The sequence below is a fragment of the Pantherophis guttatus genome, chromosome 4 (genome assembly GCF_059756535.1).
Source record: "Pantherophis guttatus breed Tessera chromosome 4, ASM5975653v1, whole genome shotgun sequence".
Taxonomy (NCBI): Eukaryota; Metazoa; Chordata; class Lepidosauria; order Squamata; family Colubridae; genus Pantherophis; species Pantherophis guttatus.
The window spans coordinates 43,238,725-43,262,241 of record NC_142066.1 but is presented as its reverse complement, the minus strand read 5'-3'; the positions used below and the strand labels follow the sequence as shown (position 1 = coordinate 43,262,241).

The 23,517-nt window shown below is 38.1% G+C and overlaps 1 protein-coding gene across 1 annotated transcript; it reads left to right on the top strand.

The window, feature by feature from the left end:
• Positions 1 to 237: 237 nt before the first annotated feature.
• On the top strand, positions 238 to 23,237 carry CFAP97D1 (CFAP97 domain containing 1). The gene is made up of 6 exons (XM_034415420.3): positions 238 to 436; positions 4,705 to 4,775; positions 8,117 to 8,235; positions 14,390 to 14,513; positions 17,257 to 17,309; positions 23,109 to 23,237. The coding sequence occupies exons 1-6, from the start codon at positions 247 to 249 to the stop codon at positions 23,170 to 23,172; spliced, it is 621 nt and encodes a 206-aa protein (XP_034271311.2). The 5' UTR covers positions 238 to 246; the 3' UTR covers positions 23,173 to 23,237.
• Positions 23,238 to 23,517: the final 280 nt, after the last annotated feature.

Below are 23,517 nucleotides of genomic sequence, written 5' to 3'. Positions count from 1 at the left end.
GCAGGTCAGGGATGGATGGGGTTGGTGAGTGGCATGAAAGGCAGGATGGTATAGAATTTTTCTTCCCACAGAGATTAAGCTGAAGCTTTGCCTCTGAGCAATAAGCCACAACAAATAATTGGGGGATGATCTGAATGCAACCATGACAGCGAGTTGGGGACACAATGCTGTCTTCTTATGGCATTTCACAGTCCGTGATGTCACAGCTGGGGCATCTATGGCAACCTTGGCCAAAGGGGAGGGGTGATGCAGAAGCTGAGCCCAGAGTTTTGCCTTTTCGTTTGGGATCTGAGAAGAGAGAGCAGCTGTGCAAAGATGAGCAGCTTAGAAGTCATCACATTCCCTGTGGTCGTTGCCAGTTCCAGGCAGAGATTCAACTTGGGAAGGAATAAATCCCACACAGGAGAATTCACTTTTCGAGGCAAAATAGTATTGGGTAGGCTTCTTCCAAACCTTCTTTTGCTTAGTGTTAAAATCTACAGAAAGGACTGAGGCACATTTATTTCAAAGTCAGTCCTATGGCTTTCCATTTGGGGCTGTATTCAACGCAAAGAATAATAGATTGATAATATGTCAGCCTTTGACAGACCAACTGGCACAAATGAGAAATGGGAGGGAGGGGATTACAAGCAATCAGCAACAATCAACTTGTTGGAAACTGCATTGAATGGAAGACTCGAGAAAATGACCCAGATAACAGTGTCTGTGGTTATTTTGAATCAGATTTTTTTTTGTCTACTTTAAAGCAAATCAAGTGCCACATTTTGAAAGTAGATGGATCTGAAACCATGTAGAGGGTGGAGTTTTAAGGGGCGAAATGTGGGTCTTAAACTTCTATGAACTTTTTTTTTTTAATGTAACCTTGCATTTTTGGTCCCACTCATTCTAAATAAGCCACAAGGGTCATTGTTCAAAAGACAAAGCAGTTGCACCATAATCCACCCTATTTTATTTTAGCTTAGTATGGCATGCAAATTGACTGTCCACTTCTTAGAGCCTTATGCAAACTACGCTTCTTGAGGTTTGACAGAATTCAGAATTTAGCCTGGTAGAAGACATACTAAAAGTAGAACAGAGCAAGAAAAAAGCAGGGGCCAAAAAATATGTATAATTTAAAACTACTTTAGATGACAATAGATAGAATGGCAATGTATGTGGGAGGAAGGAAATTTTTCTACTAGACGAAGAAAAGTTAACCTACTCTTGCCATGTATTCATCAACATCAATTTTGTTCTAATAATTGCTAAAATCTTCATCTACCCCCTGATTATTTCCTATGCTTCCCCAAGTGGTTACTCCTCTTTGCAGTTGCTTCTCCTCCCCCATTATTACAGTTCGATCACCTCCTGATAGCTGCTCACAAACATGGCTGTCCTATTGCGATTAGCTTTTATTTATACTTAGACTATATTTCTACTGTTCAAAGGGGTTTGCAGCACAAATACCAGAAAGCACTAAAGGAAATCTATTTTAAAATCACTGTAGCAGTTCAAAACTTCATAAAAACAATCACATTAAGTTCTATGCAAAGAGCAGCTGGAGCAAATGTGTCTTTAGGCATCTAAACAATTGTTGGATATTCAACAATTGTTGAACGTCTGGTAAGATATTCCATATCCACAGCCTATCTTTCTCTATTTCCTACAGTAATCAAAGGATTACTGTTCAATTAAATAATCATAATTTTCAAAAAAATAATAAGAACCGCCTGTTCCATTTAGACCAACTGTGTTGGTATCCATATATCTTGTCAAAGATAGAACAAAACAGACTGTAAAAGAAAGGTTTTAAATAAATCACTGATCACCCTTGACTTACAACCACAAGAGGGAACATAATTTCTTTTGTTAAGCAAGGTGGTTGTTAAATGAGTCATGCCTGATTTTACAACCTTTTTGCCATGGTTGTTAAGGGACTGACTGCAGGGGTTAAATAAAACATGTTTCCCCCATTTTCTTTGCTTGTCAAAAACTGGCTGGGAAGGTCACAGTTGGCAATCACATGATCCCAGGATGCTGCAAACATTGTAAATACATGCCAGGTGTCAACGTGGCCAAACCTTAATCATATGACCATGGGAATACTGTGACAGTCACAATTGTAAGGACTGGTCATAAATCATTTTTTTTTTCAGTGCCATTGTAACTTCAAATGTATCTAAATGAATGGCTGTATTGTATCTGTATTGCATACCTTTCCATTGGGTGGGTTTCTTAATATTTCATTGCTTAGTGTTTTATTGCAGGGGTCCCCAACACCACCACCCCCATCATATTGAGACGTGGCCTATTTGCAACTGGCCCGTGAGTGGCAGGCTGGTGTGCATGTGCAGCTCAACTCACACAAGCAGTAGGCCAGTGCACACATGCGCAGCTCGACTCGCCCAAGTCGACAGACTTGAACATTGGGCACTATCTAATAAAATTAAATTCAATGGTGAAAAAATAAGATTCTACATTTAGGCAAGAAAAACAAAATGTACCGCTACAGTATATGTGATACCTCGCTCAATAGTAGTAACTGTGAGAGGGATCTTGGAGTCCTAGTGGACAACCATTTAGATATGAGCCAGCAGTGTGCAGCAGCTGCCAGAAAAGCCAACACAGTTCTAGGCTGCATAAACAGAGGGATAGAATCAAGATCACATGAAGTGTTAGTACCACTTTATAATGGCTTGGTAAGGTTACATTTGAAATACTGCATTTAGTTTTGGTGGCCACAATGTAAAAAAGATGTGGAGACTCTAGAAAGAGTGCAGAGAAGATCAACAAAGATGATTAGGGGACGGGGACTAGAATATATGAAGAACCGTTGCAGGAACTGGGTATGTCTAGTTTAATGAAAAGAAGGACTAGGGGTGACATGACAGCATTATTCCAATATCTCAGGAGCTGCCACAAAGAAGAGGTAGTCAAACTATTCTCCAAAGCACCCGAGGGCAAGTAGCAATGGGTGGAAACTAATCAAGGAGAGAAGCAACCTAGAACTAAGGAGAAATTTCTTGACAGAACAATTAATCAGTGGAACAACTTGCTGCCATAAGTTGTGAATGCTCCAACACTGGAAGTTTTTAAGAAGATATTGGATAACCATTTGTCTGAAGTGGTGTAGGGTTTCCTGCCTAAGCAGGAGGTTGGACTAGAAGACCTCCAAGGTCCCTTCCAACTCTGTTATTCTGTTACAACCCCATGGACAAGTGGCAAGCCGACAGACCCGCACATGTGCATGTAGCTCAACTAGTCGAGCTGCATGTGCGTGCCGGCCTGCTGCTCCTGCGGCCCAGTTTGCCTCTCCCTCCCCAGTCAGGCCGCCAAGCCACAAAGGTTGGGGCCTAGTGTTCTATTGGATTCTGTTCATGTAATTCTTGCATATGTTAATCATAGTTAGCTTGCAAGGCTCATAATCACAATGTTTTCACACCATATGGAATAATGCAGAATAATAATAGCTTAACTGTATTTTAATTCGTATGTTGCTTGAACACAGTCTTAGATTTGCTTTGTCATGCAAACCTAAAACATTTGGTTAACTGACAAAACCATAATTAAGTTAGCCATGAGGTTGCATGATATGGTAAACCCTCCTCTGGTATCACAGAAATGTAAATGAGTCAGACTATAGTAGCTGAGAAGGACGTACCCACAATTATGCTATAATTCAAATATGTGGACTTCCTCTCCCAGAATCCCTCAATCTTGCTTAGAATTCAGGGAACTATTTCACACATAAGCAGAATACCCAGCCCAAAGTATAATCTTTGATGCAATTCCCCACAGGTGGATCATGGAAACTAAATCCAAAAAAACCAACAAAAAATGCTTGCACTGCAACTGGTGAAAAGATACTATTATCATATGGTATTCAATGATTTCAGATGGAATTCATATGAAATTATCCAATAATAGCAATGGTGTATTGCTATAAATTCAGATACATACAGTATAAAGACAGAAGTACAATCTGAGTGGCAGATCAGGTTAGAAATAGAAAAATATTCTGTGTCACTAAGAAGTATTATCTAAGAACAAAATCAAATGGCAATTTGATATTCTGGAAAAGAAAGTAATGATATTTAAACAAGGAGACAGCAACACTTTCAGTCCAATTGTCACAGACCAGAGAGTAGCCTATTCAAACCCCATCTTTCTATCTACCAAACTCATTCTATCTACCATATCCCAGAATTCTCATGGGTACCCTGATATTTAGACATAAGACTATTAATAGATTGAACAACTCTTCACCTTGCAGCTTGCCATGAGGCAGGTGACTTCACCAAACTGATGCTTTACAGATTGGCAGAGCTTTCCAACCTGTACTTAGAAGGCAAGATATTGCAACATTTTTCACTCTGTCAATCTCTACCCTTAGACTATACTATCATTCCCTTTGGGTCTAGTAGCTGGAAATATCTCCAGCTTGACTGGAGAATGCTATATTTGTAGAGAGTAAGGGAGATGGTCTTGATGAAATATAAAAGAACTATCACCAAGACAAAGAAGGTTGAAACATTCTTTACATTCTGGAAGCAAGAGAATATTTGGCAGTGTCTCAGGCAAACTGGATAGGACAATCAAACTTTCAAGATTCTATTATTGTAGCCTATCTTAATGAAGTGCACCTCTAGTCTTCCTGCAGAGTTGATTTTCTGGTCTAGTCTATCTAGTGGAGCTGCCAATGTTTCTTTTATCTGCTTTGTCCAGCCAGGAGCAAGGTAGATAATAGTTGTCCAGATGCACAGACTCATCATTATTTCAAGGTCTCTAAGATTCAGGTAAGGAAACCTCCTTTTGTTATGGATGCTACCTAGAGGATTTTTCATAGTTAAATATTGGTATTTCTCACTTCCTTTTCCTTTCTCTCACACAAAAATGAGGCAGCATACAGAATCCTTAATTTTTCTCTGCACTCCTTATTCCAGATACCAAGTATGATTTATTGACTTTTCTTGGAAAAACTTGTTTCCCCTTCCCCCAAATACATTAAAACAGGACACTATCTAATATTTACTGAGAATACAACCATGGAGGCAATTCAGATTTTTCAGTCTAATATTTTATTGTTATAGAATAATAGTGGAACATCTTAAATCAAGAATTTGTTTCTTTGGAGTAAATTCTACATTTGGTCTTACAGTACAAGCACAGGGTTAAAATCCATAGCAGCAAGTGCTAAGGATCAAGGAATCAGCAGTGTAGAAATATTCTCCCCACAATACTTCTAGACTGAAGCTGTTTTTCTTAGAAAAGAAAAAAAAACATGAAAATTGTTGGATAGCAATAATACATGCTTGTTCTAAGTTTCATTTGTTACCTCCTATAAAGGTGGGTTGTTGTATAATCAGCAGAACTAAGAACATGTCAGTTTGGCCTAGCATAAAGCTACCATATATGAGATACAAATGTTCAAATGACCATTAGATGGCAATAAAGACTGATACCCTACCTAGGTGTCTGTGGGAAGACCTGTAAACAGCTTGAAACTTCAAAAGTGAAAAAAATAACAACTCAAACAATAAATCCATTATTTATGCAGAAAGCCTCCATTTCAAACTAGCAGAGGTGGCCACTGCTCCTATCTGAAACTCTAAAAAGATGTGATGTTCTTCAAGATAACTAGATATTGTGGTTTACATATAAAACCACGGTTAGCAAATCATAACCAAGAGCCAAGATAGATCATCTTCATCTAGTGTTAGGTCAGAATTCAAAATTTTCCATCCCAATTTGATCCATATTTATTTAGAAGTAAACCATACCCCAAGAGCTTGACAATATTGGAGACACCTCCAGGTTTTCTCAAGATACAATTATTTCTGGATTTCCTATTACAGAAGCAATATCAAATATATTCATCCTAAAAATAAATCATCACTTTAAAAAAAAGTATTGTTCAGAACTGTAATTAAAAAATAGAACCATTTTTCTTTTTAATAAACTACTGAAAAAGCTTATTATTTAGATTTATACTCTTCTGGTAAGGCTAATCAAATGATCTCTCTTGTTCAGACATTAAAACTCCCCAAGATTGTGGGGCAAGATAGGACAGAGAAGCCAAATGATCCTGAGAAACGAAGCAATGTAATTAAGATATTAAATTGGGAGAAAAAAAATATATGTAGATTATTTCTCTTTCTAGAATTTTACAAAACATTCTCTCCAATGCTAGCAGAATGATTGTCCAAAGTTATAAATGAAATTATTACATGCAGGAAGCATAGAACCGCTCCAAACTTGATTGCAGAAAATATGACTTCAGCAACAGAGTGGTCAATGCCTGGAATGCACTACCTGACTCTATGGTTTCATCCCAAAAACCCCAAAATTTTAACCTTAGACTGGCTACTATTGACCTCACCCCATTCCTAAGAGGTCTGTAAGGGGTGTGCATAAGAGCACCAGCGTGCCGACCATCCCTGTCCTAATGTTCCCTTTAATTGTATTCATTTTATGTATTCAATTCATGCTTATACTTATATATATTACTAATACATGCTCAACAAAATAAATAAAATAAAAATAAATAAGAGAAGAAAAGATAGCAACATCCACAGTCATAGAGAAGGAAAAATTGTACAAGAGTTTTTTGAAAATGCTAAACTTCTACTTCTATCATTACTGATCTCTGATCAAGTTGGTGAAGGCTGATGACACTTTTAGTCTTCTGAGAGCATCACATGACCTTCCCTTGGTCTAACTCAAGGGATCCATGTAATTTTCTTTCTCTTCTTAGTTATGATTAAATCTGTAGTAGCCCTCCCAAGTGGTTGCCCTCCGGATGTGTTAGAAAGCTGCCAACTGCCAGAAAGCTGTCATGAATATTCATAACTGGACTGGGAAAGACAAAGCTGTATGATTTTGGGGTTAATAGGTTTGAGAGAGACCTGGGATTCTACATATTTCCATTCATCATTGGAAAATTGAATTTTAATAATTCATGTAGATATAATACTACTGCAATATCACAGAAAGGCAACAGAAGTGAAACAAATTAAAAATGCCAATTGCATTGTATTGTGTATGATACATTAGCTTTTTTCTTTTTCATGATTCATAGTGGCTGCTTTTTCCCATTTTCCCCTTTCATTTTCTCTGATTTTTAATTGTTTTTTATTTATTATTTTTTTGCCTATATCACTTTATATTTTGGTATACATCTTTTTGAAGTAGTTTAAATGAAACAAAATGAATTACTTTTGTTCTTGTTATTGCATCATTACTTTTATTTATTTATTGTATTTATTGGTTCGATTTATATGCCGCCCTTTCCCGGAGACTCAGGGCGGCTTACAATGCATTAAGGTTAAGCAATAGCCTTCATACTTTTGTATATACCTGCTTAGTAGGGCTTTCGGGGACCCCTAAATGGTGTTCTTTTTTATACAAAATCAGCTTATTGCCCCCACAAACCGGGTCCTTGTTTTACCTACCTCTAAAGGATGGAAGGCTGAGTCAACCTTGAGCCTGGTGAGATTTGAACTTGCAATAATTGCAGGCAGCTGGTGTTACTTAACAGTGCTTAGTCTGCTGTGCCACCAATACTTGTATTAATTCAGAAATCAAAATAACCAGTTGGTACCATTACACTTCTATTTGTCTGTCTGTCTGTTCGTCCAGTACAAATCCAAAAGATCAGTAGGTGGCAGCAAGGAATTAGTGTTTTTGTAGTAGTTAGCTGCTATCTAGAAATCACCTGGATGTTTACGCAGCCTGGATATAATATATATATAGAGAGAGCTGCAATTCTTTGCAGCAAAAATAGAAATAGGGTATATAGAGGAATATTAATTAAAAGTATTTGAGGGCGGAGGAATATTAACACTTCTTAGTACCAAGATCCCAGTTAAATTGGGGAAAGAGATTGAGAAGTTTGCATTTAATTTTTAAAAATTAGCTCCAATCCTCTTGTCTTTAAGGGAAATATAGAAAGCTGCACTCTTTGCCATGCATTTGTTGGGAGAAAGGATCCTAAGTTTGATCTTCCCATCAAACTAAATGAGAATGAGAGGAAAAACATGGTCTAAGAAAAACTTGGCCCAGGGCTAGGAACATGGGATGAAGACAAAAGAAACAAAACTTAAACATAGTTTCAACCAGCTGACCTCTCTTTCCACAGGATGCCCAGCGGAGGATTGGACAGCTTGAACAAGAAAATAAGTCTCTCTGTGTACGGCTAGCTAATATATATCATGGTTCAGGTATGGTTGATTGCTGGAATGAGTACCAACAAAAGAGGTGAGCAGGAGTGACCTAGCAATGTTTTAATGCAACAGCTACCCTTGTAGGATTTAAGCTACCTGTCAAGCAGGGCTCGTATTCTGGTACAAGGTTATATTGGATAACAGTTCTCCTGGGTGCCTGACAAACTTAGGGGCATCTGGGAGAGGAGGGTGTCAAAAAAAAGTCAAGAGGGCAGCTGCATCTACACAATTGAAGCCATGCCCCTTTGTAATGCTGACAAATGCAAAAGCAAATGCAAAAGAAAAAAAAGATGAGGTTCTGATTGCATAATTACAGTTTCCATCTTGGCCATTCCATCTTGGCCATTCCATCACGCTGAGGCTGGAAACCTTCCATATTTCATTGGGTTTGGGAAAGAGCTGTAGAAGCAGAGTAATAACAGACAGTCTGTGCGGCACCATAGCAAACGATTCCATTACAGCAATATTTCTCAACCTTCGCGACTTTAAGATAACTGGACTTCAACTTCCAGAATTCTCCAGCTGGCATGACCTGGAGAATTCTTGGAATTGAAGTCCACCATCTTAAAGTTATCAAAGTTGAAAGACATTGCATTACAGGGATTAGACAAATTTGTTTGGCTTTTAAATTGGATTATGTTACAACGTTCGTATGCTCTTCCTAAAAATGAAAGAACTATTTTGGGCTGCTAATTTTCATCCCAGTAGAATGTTCACCAGTACAAAGAAGCCTTTTGGTCACTTCCATTGAAGATCAGTACCAAACTAGTCTGATAATGCTGGGTTTCCTCTTTAATCATACAACACTGCTCTTATCTTACCCTCAGTCCAAGACTGAAGCAGTCTTATACTGATCGTTTTTACACTGAAGAACACCCTTTTTCTACTTAATTTGACACAAAGCCATGATGTATAAATTTTATTCCCCACTGCACATTTCATAGGCAAGTGTTAGGGTGACCAGACCTGCTTGAGCAATCATTGCTAGATCCCAGCAGAAGTGCTTCTGTTGTAGGTGAGCACATGTCAAACACATGATGGTGATGATGATGATGATGATGATGATGATGATGATGATGTTATCCATTCAGTTGGTTCTATGGGCCAAGTCTCTCCCCATCTTGCACCTTCTTTAAGTTTTTCTATGCTCCGGCTTTGTGTCAGCCGGTGGTCAGCTTTGATGGTGTCCAGCCACTGTGTTCTTTGATAGCCTGATTTCTTTTTATCACTAACTCTTCCACACATAATTTCTGTCTTCAGTAAATTCCCTTGCATGACATGGCCAAAGTAAGCAAGATGCAAGTTTTGTGATTTTATCCATTAGTTATTTGCCAGCCAATCAAAACGCTTAAAATATTTTTCTATTTTACTATTAGTGATGACCGATATTAATCAACTGAAGCAAGGGCAATCAAACTGCTGTAACTCTATCCAAGCAAGACATTCTATTATTCCCAAAAGGTTGAACTATGCATAAGAAACTTTATCATGGTCCTGCATAGTCACAATGAAGGGGAAAAGTGAGATTGTTGTAGACCTGGAGCCACAGGTTGCCCACCGCTATTCTAAGGGAAGTGAGCCTTAGTTTTCAGAACCACCAAAGGTTCATCAAAGTCTGGCAACTGTGGTCATAAAATCCTAGCAGAGGAGGTTGGGGATGAGAGACAGAAAGAAATGCAGAAAGCGGGAAAGCAAGAAGAGGAAGAAGGAAGAGAGACTGAGGATGTAGAATTGAATAGGCATGAAGAGTTTTTAAAGATAAGTCAAGCAGTATAATAAGTTGTCAGACGATGCAACAGAAATGCATAAGGAATGAGGAACGTCAGGTAAAGAAATGGCAGGGGATATTATTTAGTTCTGGAACAATTCCAATCACCAGACACCTTTCATCTTATAGACATGCATTTGTGATCCTGATTGGGAAAGTGTATGTGTATGGGTATAATCACAATTTTTAAAAAAGTAATTATGGATCAAACTTTGGAAATGAGAAACTTTGCCAACAATGTCAGACTGGAAACCAAAGTTGGGGAATGCTCAGCAATGGCAAAATTAACAGTCAATACATCCAAAAGTCTAACTAAATTTATGCAAGAATGGCTATCCTACATTAATGCCACATAATAAGGCAAATTTAAATACTAAGTGAATTATTTTTAAGTGAGAGAACTGTGAGGTAAAGATAGAAACCGGAAGCAATCTTAAGTGTTTATAAATATTTTGATGTTGTGTACAACTGGAGGGAATTTAGAACACAATACTCTTTTACTCATACTTAAAATTATTTTTTATTTTATTATTAACTTTTATTTTTTCCTCTCCCTTTTTGCTTCTTTTTTTACAAGATTGTGTTCATTTATAAAGACAAAAGTGGTAATATCAATATAAATACTAATGCCTAGTATTTTATAATTATTTCTTAAAATATTGTACAGTAATGAGTTTTATATATTCAACTAATTATTGAATGAAATGCATTTTAAAACTTATAATTTTCAAATCTTTGTTTATTTGCAAATATTTTACCTTCCATCTACTATGTACTTTTTTACTTTCTTCTTTTTTCCTTTCATGTAGAAAGAAATAAGAAACATTTCTCACTAAATGTTTTAATTTCTTTTAAAAAGAAAGAAAGAAATGAGTCAGGGAACTATTTGACACTTCCTCACTTGAGATGAAATTCTATTTCATCCAGGTAGTCCTTATTTAAAAATGGTAATTAGAATTGGAATTTCCATCACTAAGCAACACAGTTTTAAAACACAATGTCACATGACTGCACTACTTAGCAACAGCACTTTCAGTTGCTATTGTTAAGCAAATCCTGGGAGATCACTACATGTGATGTCACATGATCAGTATTTGCTATTTTCTGCAGCTTCCTATTGACTTTGCTTATTGTGAAATGGCCATGAAGTTTGCAAATGGCGATCCCAGGATTGATCTGCAGTACCACACTTGTGAGGAGGTTGCCAAGCACCAAGATCATAGACACAGAACCACAGGAATGTTGCAACAGTCACAACTACAAGAAACAATCATAAATACCCATTGTTCAGCACTATTCTAAGTTCAAAGGTTACTGAGTGAGAGGTTGTTAAGTGAAAACTACCTATATTGTCATCAGCAATATTTTTCAAAAATTAAGAAAGAAAAAAGAGTCAAATGTAAAATATAAAATATAAAAGAAAATCAGCCAAAATGTAAGGAATACTTGTTCCTTTCTTTGCTCAAAGGGTAAGAAAATATGTTACTTAAGGAAAATCAGCCACCTCCTCCATTTTATCAGAAGAACTCTCTAAATCAGGGATCCCAAAATTCTTCAGCTCATCAATACCTTCACAAAATCTCAACAGTTACTATATGAAAATGATTTAATACATGCTACTCATCTAACTGACTGTGCAACAAACCATAATAATAACCAATAAAGAAGGGGGAAAAAACCAAATAATGACACACCAAAATGGAAGATCAGGTTGGAAAATGAGACCAACAAGCTGAGATCGCAAACAAGAAAGGTGGAACAGATGAAAGAAAAGAAGCTGAAGAACAAGAAAACCAAGATTTGATTAGGAAATATCACCTAGAAATGAAGAAGATCAAGGAAGTATTGGAAATAATAAAGCAGCAAATAATACCTATAGTCAAGAATAACAGCAGATACAAAACTCAAATTGCAAATTATACACAGAGTCTCCAATATCAATCCAATCAGAAAGGTTTTTACCAATCCATCAATGGAGAGACTGCAGTGGAACAGTCAACTCCTGACAAGGAAGAAACAGTGCAGTTCTGGGCACAGATATGGGATAACTCATAGAAATACAACAAGAATACAGTTAGTTAAAGGAAATAGATACAAATAAAAAAGAAGCTGAAATGAACAAACTTGTAATAATAGCATAAATGTTAGAGAAAAGAGCAAGGAAGATCAGGAATTTGTCAGCACAAGGTGAATATGAATTGTATGGATTTTGGCTGAAACATTTGACTAGTCTATACTCACTCATTGCCAAGTAATTTAACAACATACTGCTAGGAAGTGAAGTTGAAGAATAGCTAACATCTGGCAAAACCTACCTGAAAATGAAAGAACCAGCAAAAGGAGCAGCACCAGGCAACTATAGATTGATTACCTGTTTATCAACAACCTTCAAATTGCTAACTGGTGTGGAAGTCCATACATTCCAACAGCATCTAGTTGAAAACAAGGTCTTTCCACCTGAGCAGAAAAGAAACCACCCAAACAGCAGAGGAACGAAAAATCAACTCCTAATTGATTTTTGGAAAACTGTAAGAGAAAGAAAATCAACTTGAAAGTAGCATGGATTGATAATCCTGGATAGATAATCAAGTGCCTAGAAACAACAGGATTCAGTAGCAACATCAGAAGCAAACATCAATGGCACAATGGAAGACATGATTATTGGTCAATGGTGATAGATAGGGGGAGGCTAATATCAAAACAGAAATCTTTCAAGGACATTCACTACTATTATTTTTTTGTTGCACTGATTCCTCTGTCAACAATACTGAACAAGTCAGGCCATGGCTATCAAGCATCAAAAATATCTGCCAGGCTATCCCAACTCCTATAAATGGATGACCACAAGCTGTATGGGAAAACACCATCTGAGACAGAATAATTGAGTAACACTGTCCATATATACAGTCAAGATATTACAGTGGGGTTTGGACTGGACAAATGTGCCATAGCATTGAGTGGGGAAAAATAGTGAAAACTGAAGGAATGAAGATGCCCTATGGAAATAACATCGAGTCTGGATGATGATGATCACTGCAAATACCAGCTCATCTTTCAAGTTAACAACATCAAGCACACTGAAGTCAAGAAAAACATTAGAAACAAATACATCAAGAGAGTGAAAAAGATCTTAAAGTCCAAATTCAACGGAGGAAACACTATCTAGGCAATTAACAACTGAGCAATTCCAATCATTAAATACACAGTTGGAATAGTGGATCAGCTCAGAATTAAAAGCCCTGGATAGGAAGACCAGAAAAATAATAACAATGAATCCTACCCTTCATCCTTACAATGAAATTGACAGACTCTACTTACCAAGGAAAAGAGGTGGGCATGGAATGTTGCAACATCAGGTCTTTGAAGAAGAAAAAAAGGACATTGGAAGAATATCTGAAGGACATGAAGAAGTTGTACTGACTCTAGTTTACCAGATAGGTTTACTGACTACAGGAGGGACCAAACTGGCCCACAAGAAAGGCCAAATGAAGAACAAGAAAGAGACATAGGGAGACAAAATATTACATGACCAGTATATTAAAAAAATAACAGCCAAAGCAGATAATAACAAGAGCTCAAAGAAAGTCATAAAGCTAATCCTGGCTGCACAAAATCACATCTTAACAAATGCATACAAAGCCAGTTCTGAAGAGATAGCAACAGACAACAAGTGCTACCTCTGCAAAGAAACTAAAGAAACGGAGAACCACTTGGTTAGCTGCTGCAAGAAGATCACATAGACTGACTACAGGCAATGGCATGACAAAGTAACAACAATAGAGCATTGGAAGAAATACCATTTGCCTGCTAGCAAGAACTGGTGGGACTATAAAATTGAGGAAGTAACAGAAAATGAAGAAGCAAAATTGCTTTGGGATTTCATAATTTAAACAGACATCTGCCACATAACACCCCAAGTTAACAATTGTCAATAAGAAAGACAAAAAAGTCTGATAATGAATATGGCAGCACTTGGAAACAACAGAGTAAAAGAGAAGGAATTGGAGAAAATAACAAAATTCAAAAACCTGCAAAAAGAAATAGAATGATTGTGGAAAATGAAAACCAAGGTAATATCAATAGTAATAGGCATCTTAGATACAATCCCAAAACAACTGGCACACCACTTGAACCATTAGCATTGACAAAACCATCATTGGCAAATTGCAAAAAGCAGAACAGCTTACATTCTACAATGATACTTCTAAAACCATCAAATGTCAACTTCTGCCTATCCCAAGTCCTTAGAAAGGACTCAATAGATAGATAAAAATGCCAAATCCAGTCTGAATATCTGGCTGACTGCAATGAAACATATAATAATTAGTCCCATCAAATCTTAGGGGTCATAATTATAACCACTTTGGAGAACTACAGTGTTAATCCTCATATTTTACACAAGCTTTTTGGGATTTTGCAGTGTGTTCCGGCAGAAGCAGAATATAGAACTTGTAAGGCTTACTCTGGAGAACCAGGCAATTCTTAAAAGACTCCGAGATAGAAAGCCAACTTATGACAGGAAGCAGTATGAAAAAGATTGGCAGGCAAGTGCATTCTTCCCCATGGTTTTAAAGGTTCAGCTTTCCGTGTTTCACCAGCAGAGCAATTTAAGAATTTGAAGGCTCTTATTAGTGTAACAGAAGCCTTCTGCAACCTGATATCATCTATATATCAGTGTTTCTTAATATTGGCAATATGTGTGGACTTCAGCTTCCAGAATTCTAAGAATTGAAGTCCATACATCTTAAAGTTACCAGAGTTGAGGAACTCAACTGCGCCAAGGTGGCACAGTGGGTAGAGTGCAGTATTGCAGGCTACTTCAGCTGACTGCTGGCTGCAGTTCAGCAGTTCAAATCTCACTGGCTCAAGGTTGACTCAGCTTTCCATTCTTCCGAGGTGGGTAAAATGAGGACCCAGATTGTTGGGGAAATACGCTGACTATGTAAACCGCTTAGAGAGGGCTGTAAAAGTACTATGAAGTGGTATATAAGTCTAAGTGCTATTGCTATTGCTAACTCTGCTCAGTTTCCATCATCCCCAACTCTCTGGAGGATGCCATGTTACAAACTATAGAGATCTAAGAATATTCTCACAAGTGAAACAAGTCAGCAATAGAGCAAGTTTAATACATAAAACTAAAAACAAGTTTTAAAAGAGGGCAAAATGTAGAATCTTTTCTCTCTGTGCCACTGTACTCACCCAGTTTGCTTCTTCCACCCACCCCAGTCTGAACAGTAACAACACAGAGATAAAAGACAGACTGTAACCTCATGCTGTGATCTCTGTTTGGCAGCTGAACCAATTTATTTCTGGTTCATCTGAGGAGGTCTTTGAAACCGAAGTAAAACTAATCTTTTCTTTGAAATACTGTGGCTGAGTAGAACTTGTGGGCAATCTGTTTGTCAATTTGCAAGAATATTTGCTTAACCTCACCATCTAACTTCTGGACAGGAAGAGTAAGCAGGTCTTAGCGGGCCTTTCAAGGGGAAATGTGACTTGATGGCTTTGCAGAACCACATCATAAGCACAGATCATTTTGCAACAGTTCCAGACAAATGCCCACAATTAAAATTAGAGGGGCAGAGCAGTGATTCAGTGACTCCTTTGCTCTTAAGATTCTGAAACTGGCTGAAGTGTCTTCACACTGCTTTTGATCAATTGGGGGATGGAACAATAGAGTTGTAAACATGCCCGTATATGAGAGCACTGGTGCAAGCTGAAGAAGCATTAAATTCTCCCATTCTAAAAGTAATCACACTGAAACTAGAAAATAAGTTGAGCCTAGGACTTTGATTAAAAGTTGTTTCATTTCTACATATCCAAGCAATAAAAATAGATTTCTTCTAACCTCATCAGCACCGTAATTCCCCTTCTAGCACTTGAGAATGCCATCATTTGGGATGGGGGAAGAAGGAGAGGTAGGGAGAGCCAATTTCTGATGTTCTTATGTAGGAGGCAAATGTTCTTACTCTGTTATTAGCAGCAAGGGAGATACAGGGTTTGCATCCTCCATGTCACCTTGGAACCTTCTCCCCTCCTCCTTAGTCTTGTTAGGGTAAAATTCTGCCAGCCTAAATTTCTTTGCAGGAATTAAAATTGCTTCCAGAGTCAAGCAGCATCTCCTTAATGTCAACAAGCCTCCCACAGACCGAGAAGAAGGCAGATGGCCCAGCTGCAACTTTTGTTTTAGAGAAAAAGAGGAAAAAATGTTGTTTCTTTGTTTCTCATATGAGAAACAGAGACTGTAGAGATGCTTTGTTATCACATTTTACGCTGGAACTTCAAGGCAGTGTTTGCATGACATACTTCTCAAAGATTACTTTAAAATACGGTTTACTTGTTTGACCCAATTTTCTGATATGGGACGTCATATTAAACTAAAATGCGATTGATCAATTTGTGAAATGATGTATTGTATAAACACAGCCCAATTTTAGTCTTTCTTCCATGTGTAGGACTATGTCTGATTTAAACACTTATGCTTGATCCTTCTTTGATGATGTGTCTTTCTTCTTTTTGAAGCTGATTTGCTAAAAAAAAAAAAAACCACATTGAAAATCAATAGTCAGACCTTCCATTCTTCAATGGGTAACTTAACTGTTACCCAAAATCCTGAAAGCCCAATCCTCAAAAGGAAACCACTATGGGGAAATCATTAAGAACCTTTACTTGTCTAAGGGAAGACTTTTGGTCATTGATTGCAATTCATTATAGGGACAGAAACAATATGTTTAAGGTGTTAGTATGTTAAGGTTCTGGTGAATCACTCAGTACAATTATCCCATGTATCTATGAAAATAGATCCAATTCCCATTTAACACGCAGCTCTTTGGGATAGCATTTCACAACAATCCAAAATAAATTCATTGTTTCACAACAAGGACAAGATGAAAGGGATTAATTTATGGTCAGTAGAAATGCAAATGAAGATCCTTCTCACTTAAACAGGTGCTATTTGCAAAGGAGAGAGAAAGTTTGGCATAGTGGTTAAAGCATCAGGCTAGAAACCTGGAGGTGGGGTGTTCTACTCCTGCCTTAGGAACAAAGCCAGCTGGGTGATCTTCAGTCAGATACACTCCTTAGGCCTAGGAAACAGGAAGCATGGCAAACCACTTCTAAATATTGACATGAAAACTGCAGGAACTGGTTCAGGCAGTCAGCAGTCTTGAAGTGGCCATGGCTAAAACTGATGCAAGGTAGTAAGATATTATAAGGTGTTTCAGCTGTTCTCCCAGGCTACTGTGGCATCACAGTCACTTTTTTTTTAATTTGTGTTTTCTTCTGTAGATTTCCAGGAATTATATGAGAAACACTTCTCGTTTTCCAGTACCAAAACAAGAGTAAGTATAAAACACTACATTGACCAAGATCCTTTGGATAGGGATGTGGCTTTGCATTTGTTTTATGGATAATGTGGGATACATAGGTTAGTCTGTGCCAAACATACTTTTCTGGACTCTTGCTAGTTTCCCTGCATCAGTCCTTTTCTCAAATAATATCAATACAAACAACAAAAATAGAGAAGCTGGTGAATTGCTAAAAGGGGAGGGGGGTTAGCCCTCTAGCATCCCTTTATTTCCTAGAATGCTGCATGCCCCTCACATAGGCTTTCTTGGGAAAAGGAAAGTGATGGTGGGAAGCTGCTGTCAGGACTTCTTCAAAAGTATGCTCTCCTGCCCCTTCCATTGAGGGTGAACATAGAGGGTGATAGGGGCATCTGGATGGGAGAATGAAGGTAGCTAAGAACCAGCCACCCATTCAGCTGCTAGTGTTTGAATATGCCCACCTGCTCACACATACAGGCTTGACCCCTTGTTGCCCTCTACAACAATAATTTTTGGGATGCATCTACAAAATCCACTCAAATGATACATTGTTCACTTTTTTTTCTCCCAAATCAGACAGAGGCATAAAAATGTCACCATTATGAATGTTTTCTAACAAAAATCCAGATCTGAAATTGCTGATGGTTAGAATGATGATGAGTGGGGAGGGGGAAAGGTCTGTATGTTGTGTAGATTTTCTTGCCCAGATGTATAATAAAAGTTTTAAGAACATGTTGTAGATGCTCCTGCGAAATGATTACTAGGTGCTGAAGCAGCGTTTCTCAACCTCAGCAATTTTAAGAAGTGTGAAATTTAACTTTGAACATATTGGCTGGGGAATTCCAGGAGTTGAGGTCCATACATCTTAAAAGTTGCTGAGATTGAAAAACATTGAGTTGAATGGATTTATACAATGAGATGGTTACTTACAAACAGGGCCAATTGTAGGTTGTAGGTCAAGTAAGTACTGGCTTAGGAGCACCAAATTTTAGGTGGTACCCAAACTGAAAAGATTTCCAAAAAGAATTATGTAATTAAAAAGAAAATGCAGTAATAATGCACTCCATCAGCCAGCATTCCTGTTTAAGGCTTAAATACATGACATGAACTATATGATGTAATTACAATTACTGTATAAATAGGGTGAAAATATTCAAGAAAACAAAAAAGAATTTGCCCGGGCTGGAAATTATAACTATAAAGTTCAAAAAGTTGGAGAAGAAAGAGAAATAAGATGGCATTTGAAATTCATAACAGAATTGGAAGATGAGTCAAGTCATTTGGTGCCTAGAGTGCCAAAATGTCTAAAATCTAAACTCATCAGAAATGTCCAGGAAGGGAATTTTTTAAAAAGTCAAGATGGGGGCCATGCCCACTTAATCAAAGCCCTACCCATGTATAAAATGTGGGGGTGGGGAGTGTCTTTGATTATATTGCTATTGAGACCATCTTGGCTTTCTTGACTCCCCCCATGGAGAATCCTGTGAATCATTAATTTATCAAAAAGCTATCTTCAACTCTCTTGATTCTCCCTTCCTATAATATATATGGTTCCACTTTTCTACAGTTCCTGCTTTCTCTTCTTCCTTTGCTGAGCAGGGCAGCACATTTCCAAACTAAGTTCTGCCCTCCAACCATCTAGGATTTTTATTTTTTGAGAAAAATTGTTGTGTCCATGGGAGTCAATAGTATTACTGCAAATAAAGAGGAAAGAAGGTGGTGCTTTGCTTAGCAGAAATCAGTTTCTGCTATATATACAAAAATTATGCAAAAATCAGATGATAAAGAAAATCCAAGATAACAGTTTGTGATGACTTATTGGGGCTCTCAGGATTATGTTGCAGCAGGTTTAAAATGGTGAACTGAGATGGGATATTGCATGTGGAACCAAAGGTTTTGCCCCAGAATGCTTCCAATTCAATGACTTATCCAGAGGCAACTATTGTACCATAGTGGAAGCTTTGCACTTCATATTCCAAGAATTCATTAACTCTTTGAAATTGAATATTTTTATGTGGCCATGTGGTTATTTTTAAACACTTAAGTTTGTGAGTTAAATATATGGTTGACTATCCTTGAATACGAAAATAACTAGTATTTACAATGCCAGAGTGAATTCTTGAAAATCAACATCCAGCTCATACATAGTCTGCCTCCTCCTCAAGAATTCATTGCTGGATCTAACATGATGATTTGCATCCTGTCCCCAAACTTCCCTTTTAAGATGGTTCAAAGGATCCTGGGGGAAGCAGATTATTTGGACCCTTTTTTAATCTGCATTCAGACCAGGTCATAAAGACAGCATTAGTTACACTTAAATGATGGCCTTTGGAGGGAATCAGGATTGTGAAGGGAATGCATCCATCCTGGCCATCCTTGATCTCTCAACAGCTTTTCATACCATTGAGCATGGTTTCCTTCTGGACTGGTTATGGAGCTGCGAGTAAGAGAAGCATTATTGCAATGATTATTTTCCTTACTCCAGGCAGTTCTAGTTGACATTGGGAGGGGAGTGGTCTAATCCTAGACTCCTATTTTGTGGGGGTACCTCAGGGTTTTCTCCAGTGGTGGGATTCAAATAATTTACCGGTTCTGTGCCCTAATGACCAGCTGGGTAGGTGTGGTTCAGTGGTCATGTGACCGTGTGGGCGTGGCCAACTCAACATCATTCAGGTCAATGGGCGAAGCGCTTAGCTGTTACAATGTAATAAGGGTTAACCAGAGAGGCAGTTTCTATAAGCAGGGCAATAAAGATTAGGCTAGAAACAACACCAGAATGTTTCCTTCCTGTCTTCCTTACAGGATTAGCCCTGTAAAGCGGAAAAAAACAAAGTAAGATTTCTTTCAAAAACTGGTTCTCTGAACTGCTTAGAAAGTTAACCACCGGTTCTCCCGAATAGGGGTGAACTGGCTGAATCCCACCACTGGCTTTCTCCCCCTTTGTTTAATTTCTACCTGAAACCATGGAGGTCATCCTTTGGCATGTATGTAGTATTATGAATGTAGTATCATCAGGAACAGGATGTTGATGATACCCAATTATATGAAGGAGAGAGAGGGGAAAGAGAGAGACAGAGAGACAGAGAGAGTCAGAGAGAGAGAGAGAGAGAGAGAGAGAGAGAGAGAGAGAGAGAGAGAGAGAGAGAGAGAGAGAGAGAGAGAGAGAGAGAGAGAGAGAGAGAGAGAGAGAATGTGTCCTGGACGTGGAAATATGCTTATCTCTGGAAAGGGGCTGCTTTGCTCCCCTGCTCAGAACCAGTGTCCAATTTTGGAAGTTTTCTGTTTTCAGCTCCTCCTTAAAGTGCAAGCGATGAGTATGGTCAGGAGCTTCATCTTGTATGCCAATTATACCTGTTCCTGGATTGGGGAACCCTATTAGTGATCACTCTTGCCTTTGTCACCTCCTGGTTGTGCTATTGCAATGTGTGCCCATAAAAAAATATCCAGAAGCTTCAGTTCAAAATCTACCGGTGCACATAGCATGGGCACAGCTTAGTATGCCTAAGTACTTTCAGTACTTTCTGAATCACATTGGCTCCCAATAGTTTCCACATACATTTCAAAGTGCTGGTTATCACCTATCATGGCACAAAACTGGGTTATCTGCAAGACCATTTTTCTCCAATTGTTTCCATTTGTTCTGCATGCTGGACTATGACTGGAACATATCAGATCCTTTCCTTATAGTAATGTCACTTAATGGGACCCTAAAGGTGGGTCTTTTTTGTTGCACCTACTTTCTGGAATGATTCCCCGTCCCACCTCAACATGCAACTGACTTCAGCCTTGTTGACCTTTAGAAATATTTTGTTGTTTCACAGGCATTGGGATCAAGATGATGGGATTTGCAACCTAGAGAAATGTAATGCATGTTGTGGGGTCCTGATTGTTTATTAACTAAAGTATTTATTACTTTTCCTTTATGCATTTTTCTTCTTCTTAATAATGCATGCAACCTAGAGGCAACTTTTCTCCAAGTCTAGTGGCTTTATCAATCCAATAAGTAAATAAACAAATCCTCTAGAGAGGATTGCAAAATTAAGAGGGGATTTAATAGATCCTCATCAGTTTTTCCTGTCCCCATTTATGATCTTATATGATGTGCTATAGGCATAGTGGGTGGGTGTGTGCCCACAGATTCCTGATGGCACAACAGATGTCTGTGGTTTGCTTTTTTGTTACAAAAATGGGAGGTGGTCCAAGCTTAAGTTATATTCACTATAGACTAGGATGGTGTTTTTTAGCATTTCCCCTCTTCAGGAAGTCCACATGAGATGAATCTTCATTGAGCTTCTGAAGCACTATAGAGAGCTGGCCTGCGCTACTTAACAAGCAAAACTTGCTCCTGTAGAGGAGAAAATTGCAGCAATGCTCAGAATCAGGCAGCCAAAGAATGAGCATCTCTCTATCACCTACCTTGTCTTCCCCCAAGACTGTCCTCATTCTAGGACTCATACCCAAGGTGCTGCACTCATACCCAAGGTGCTGTCCCCCATCCCCCAATAAAGGCTTTTGAATCTGTCAAGTTGGCTTCTCCATAAAATTCCTTGTGGATCTACGATGGCTTTGATTGAAACCTATTTGTTAATTGGGAATTGAATTCAGTAGATTCAGGAGATATAAATTAAAGCAAAAAAAAAAAAGATTCATCTTCTACAATCCGGCACATTTTTGGAGTCCTGATTCTAGTAACCTCTCAGTTCTTACTGTAGCCCTTGAACATTCTGGAGTTTGCAGCTAACATTCTAGAAATGCCAATTTGGAGAAAGGTTGCTTTACACCTATTTTTGCTCTGACCACTAAGTATGCCCAGAACAAAAAAAAAAAAAGTGTGCCTTAATGGCTTAGGACAGTGTTTCTTAACCTCAGCATGCTGGCTGGGGAATGTTGGCAGTTGAAGTCCACACATCTTAAAGTTACTGTGATTCAGAAAGCCTGGTTTAGAATACTGCATGGCCATATTCATATCGCCATCTTAATTCTATCCATCTTAATCTATTTTCTGGGCTCACACAATAAACTGAAATGTAAACTTAACACATTTAAAGAACTGGGTTTACATATCTGACAAATCAACCAAACCCTAAATAAGCCTATCATATTTTACTGCAAAAACTTTAAACTGACTTGCACACATTCAGGGCTACCTGTACTGAACTAGTGACCTCCAAATTTGTTAGGAGTGCTACTCTCTGCCTACCTGCTTGATGGAATTCTGAGGATTACAGTCCCAGTGCACCTAAATGGAAAAAGCACGTCCATATTATTGCTAGTACTTCTGATACGTCATATACAACGTATGAGAGTTGGTCTAATGGTTAAGGCACAAGGATAGAAACCAGGAGACTGTGAGTTCTAGTCTTCCCTTTGGTATGAAAGCCAGCTGGGTCACTTTGGACTAGTCACTCTCAATCCAATTCATTTCACGGCATTGTTACTGGGGGGAAATAGGCTTGTTGCCTTGAATTATTTATACAAATAATAAAAGTAGGATGAATGAATCAATGAATATTCTAAAGTTCTAAATACATTCTTCAGCCAAAAGTACTTTAGGAACCATCACTGAAGGACCCTCAGGAGAGCTTGGAGACCAGCAGTCTAACCGAGTTGATTGAACTTCCTAGTGCACTAACTTTAAAGTGGTTTTCTGCCTAAAGTGGTGTTTCTTTGTCTGGATTTGATTTATATCGAGTCTGTTTGGGAGGGAAATCAATCTGTGTAGCTCAGTTAATACAATCCTCCAATTGCTCCTTTAAAATGTGAGTTTCTAGACTGCCTAAATATCCTAACATGTCGCTTTTAAATTTATTGCAGGAAACTAGGCAATGTGAAGAATAGCAAGCCGCTTAGGACTACTCGAAATACACAATCTAGCTGATGGTAACGTCAACACTAGCTGGGAACTTCATTTAGGTTTTAAAATAAAACAAGTGGTGATGAAAAGCCATATCTATTATGAAATGTTTGCAAGCATCAAGGTACATTCCATACACATACATCAAACACAGGAGCTATTCAAATTTTAGGAAACCAACATGGAAACTGTGGAAAGCTCAATTCTTATCAGAAAGATTGCAATAGCTGACATGCTCAGAGCAAGGTATTTCTCACATGATATGGTTTTGAAATAGGCTGTTTTTTTCAGGATATTCAGCAAGATATAAATTCTTTGTGGTTTTTTTGAGAGGCTTTTAACCTTTTGAGGCTGAGTACATAATCCCTC

Excerpts from the sequence above, each read along its gene's own strand:
- CFAP97D1 (XM_034415420.3), top strand. The coding sequence starts at position 247 with ATGCAGAAGCTGAGCCCAGAGTTTTGCCTTTTCGTTTGGGATCTGAGA. Across the intron at positions 4,776-8,116 it reads TCAAGGTCTCTAAGATTCAG|GATGCCCAGCGGAGGATTGG; the intron begins GTAAGGAAACCT and ends CTCTTTCCACAG. Across the intron at positions 17,310-23,108 it reads TTTCCAGTACCAAAACAAGA|GAAACTAGGCAATGTGAAGA; the intron begins GTAAGTATAAAA and ends AATTTATTGCAG.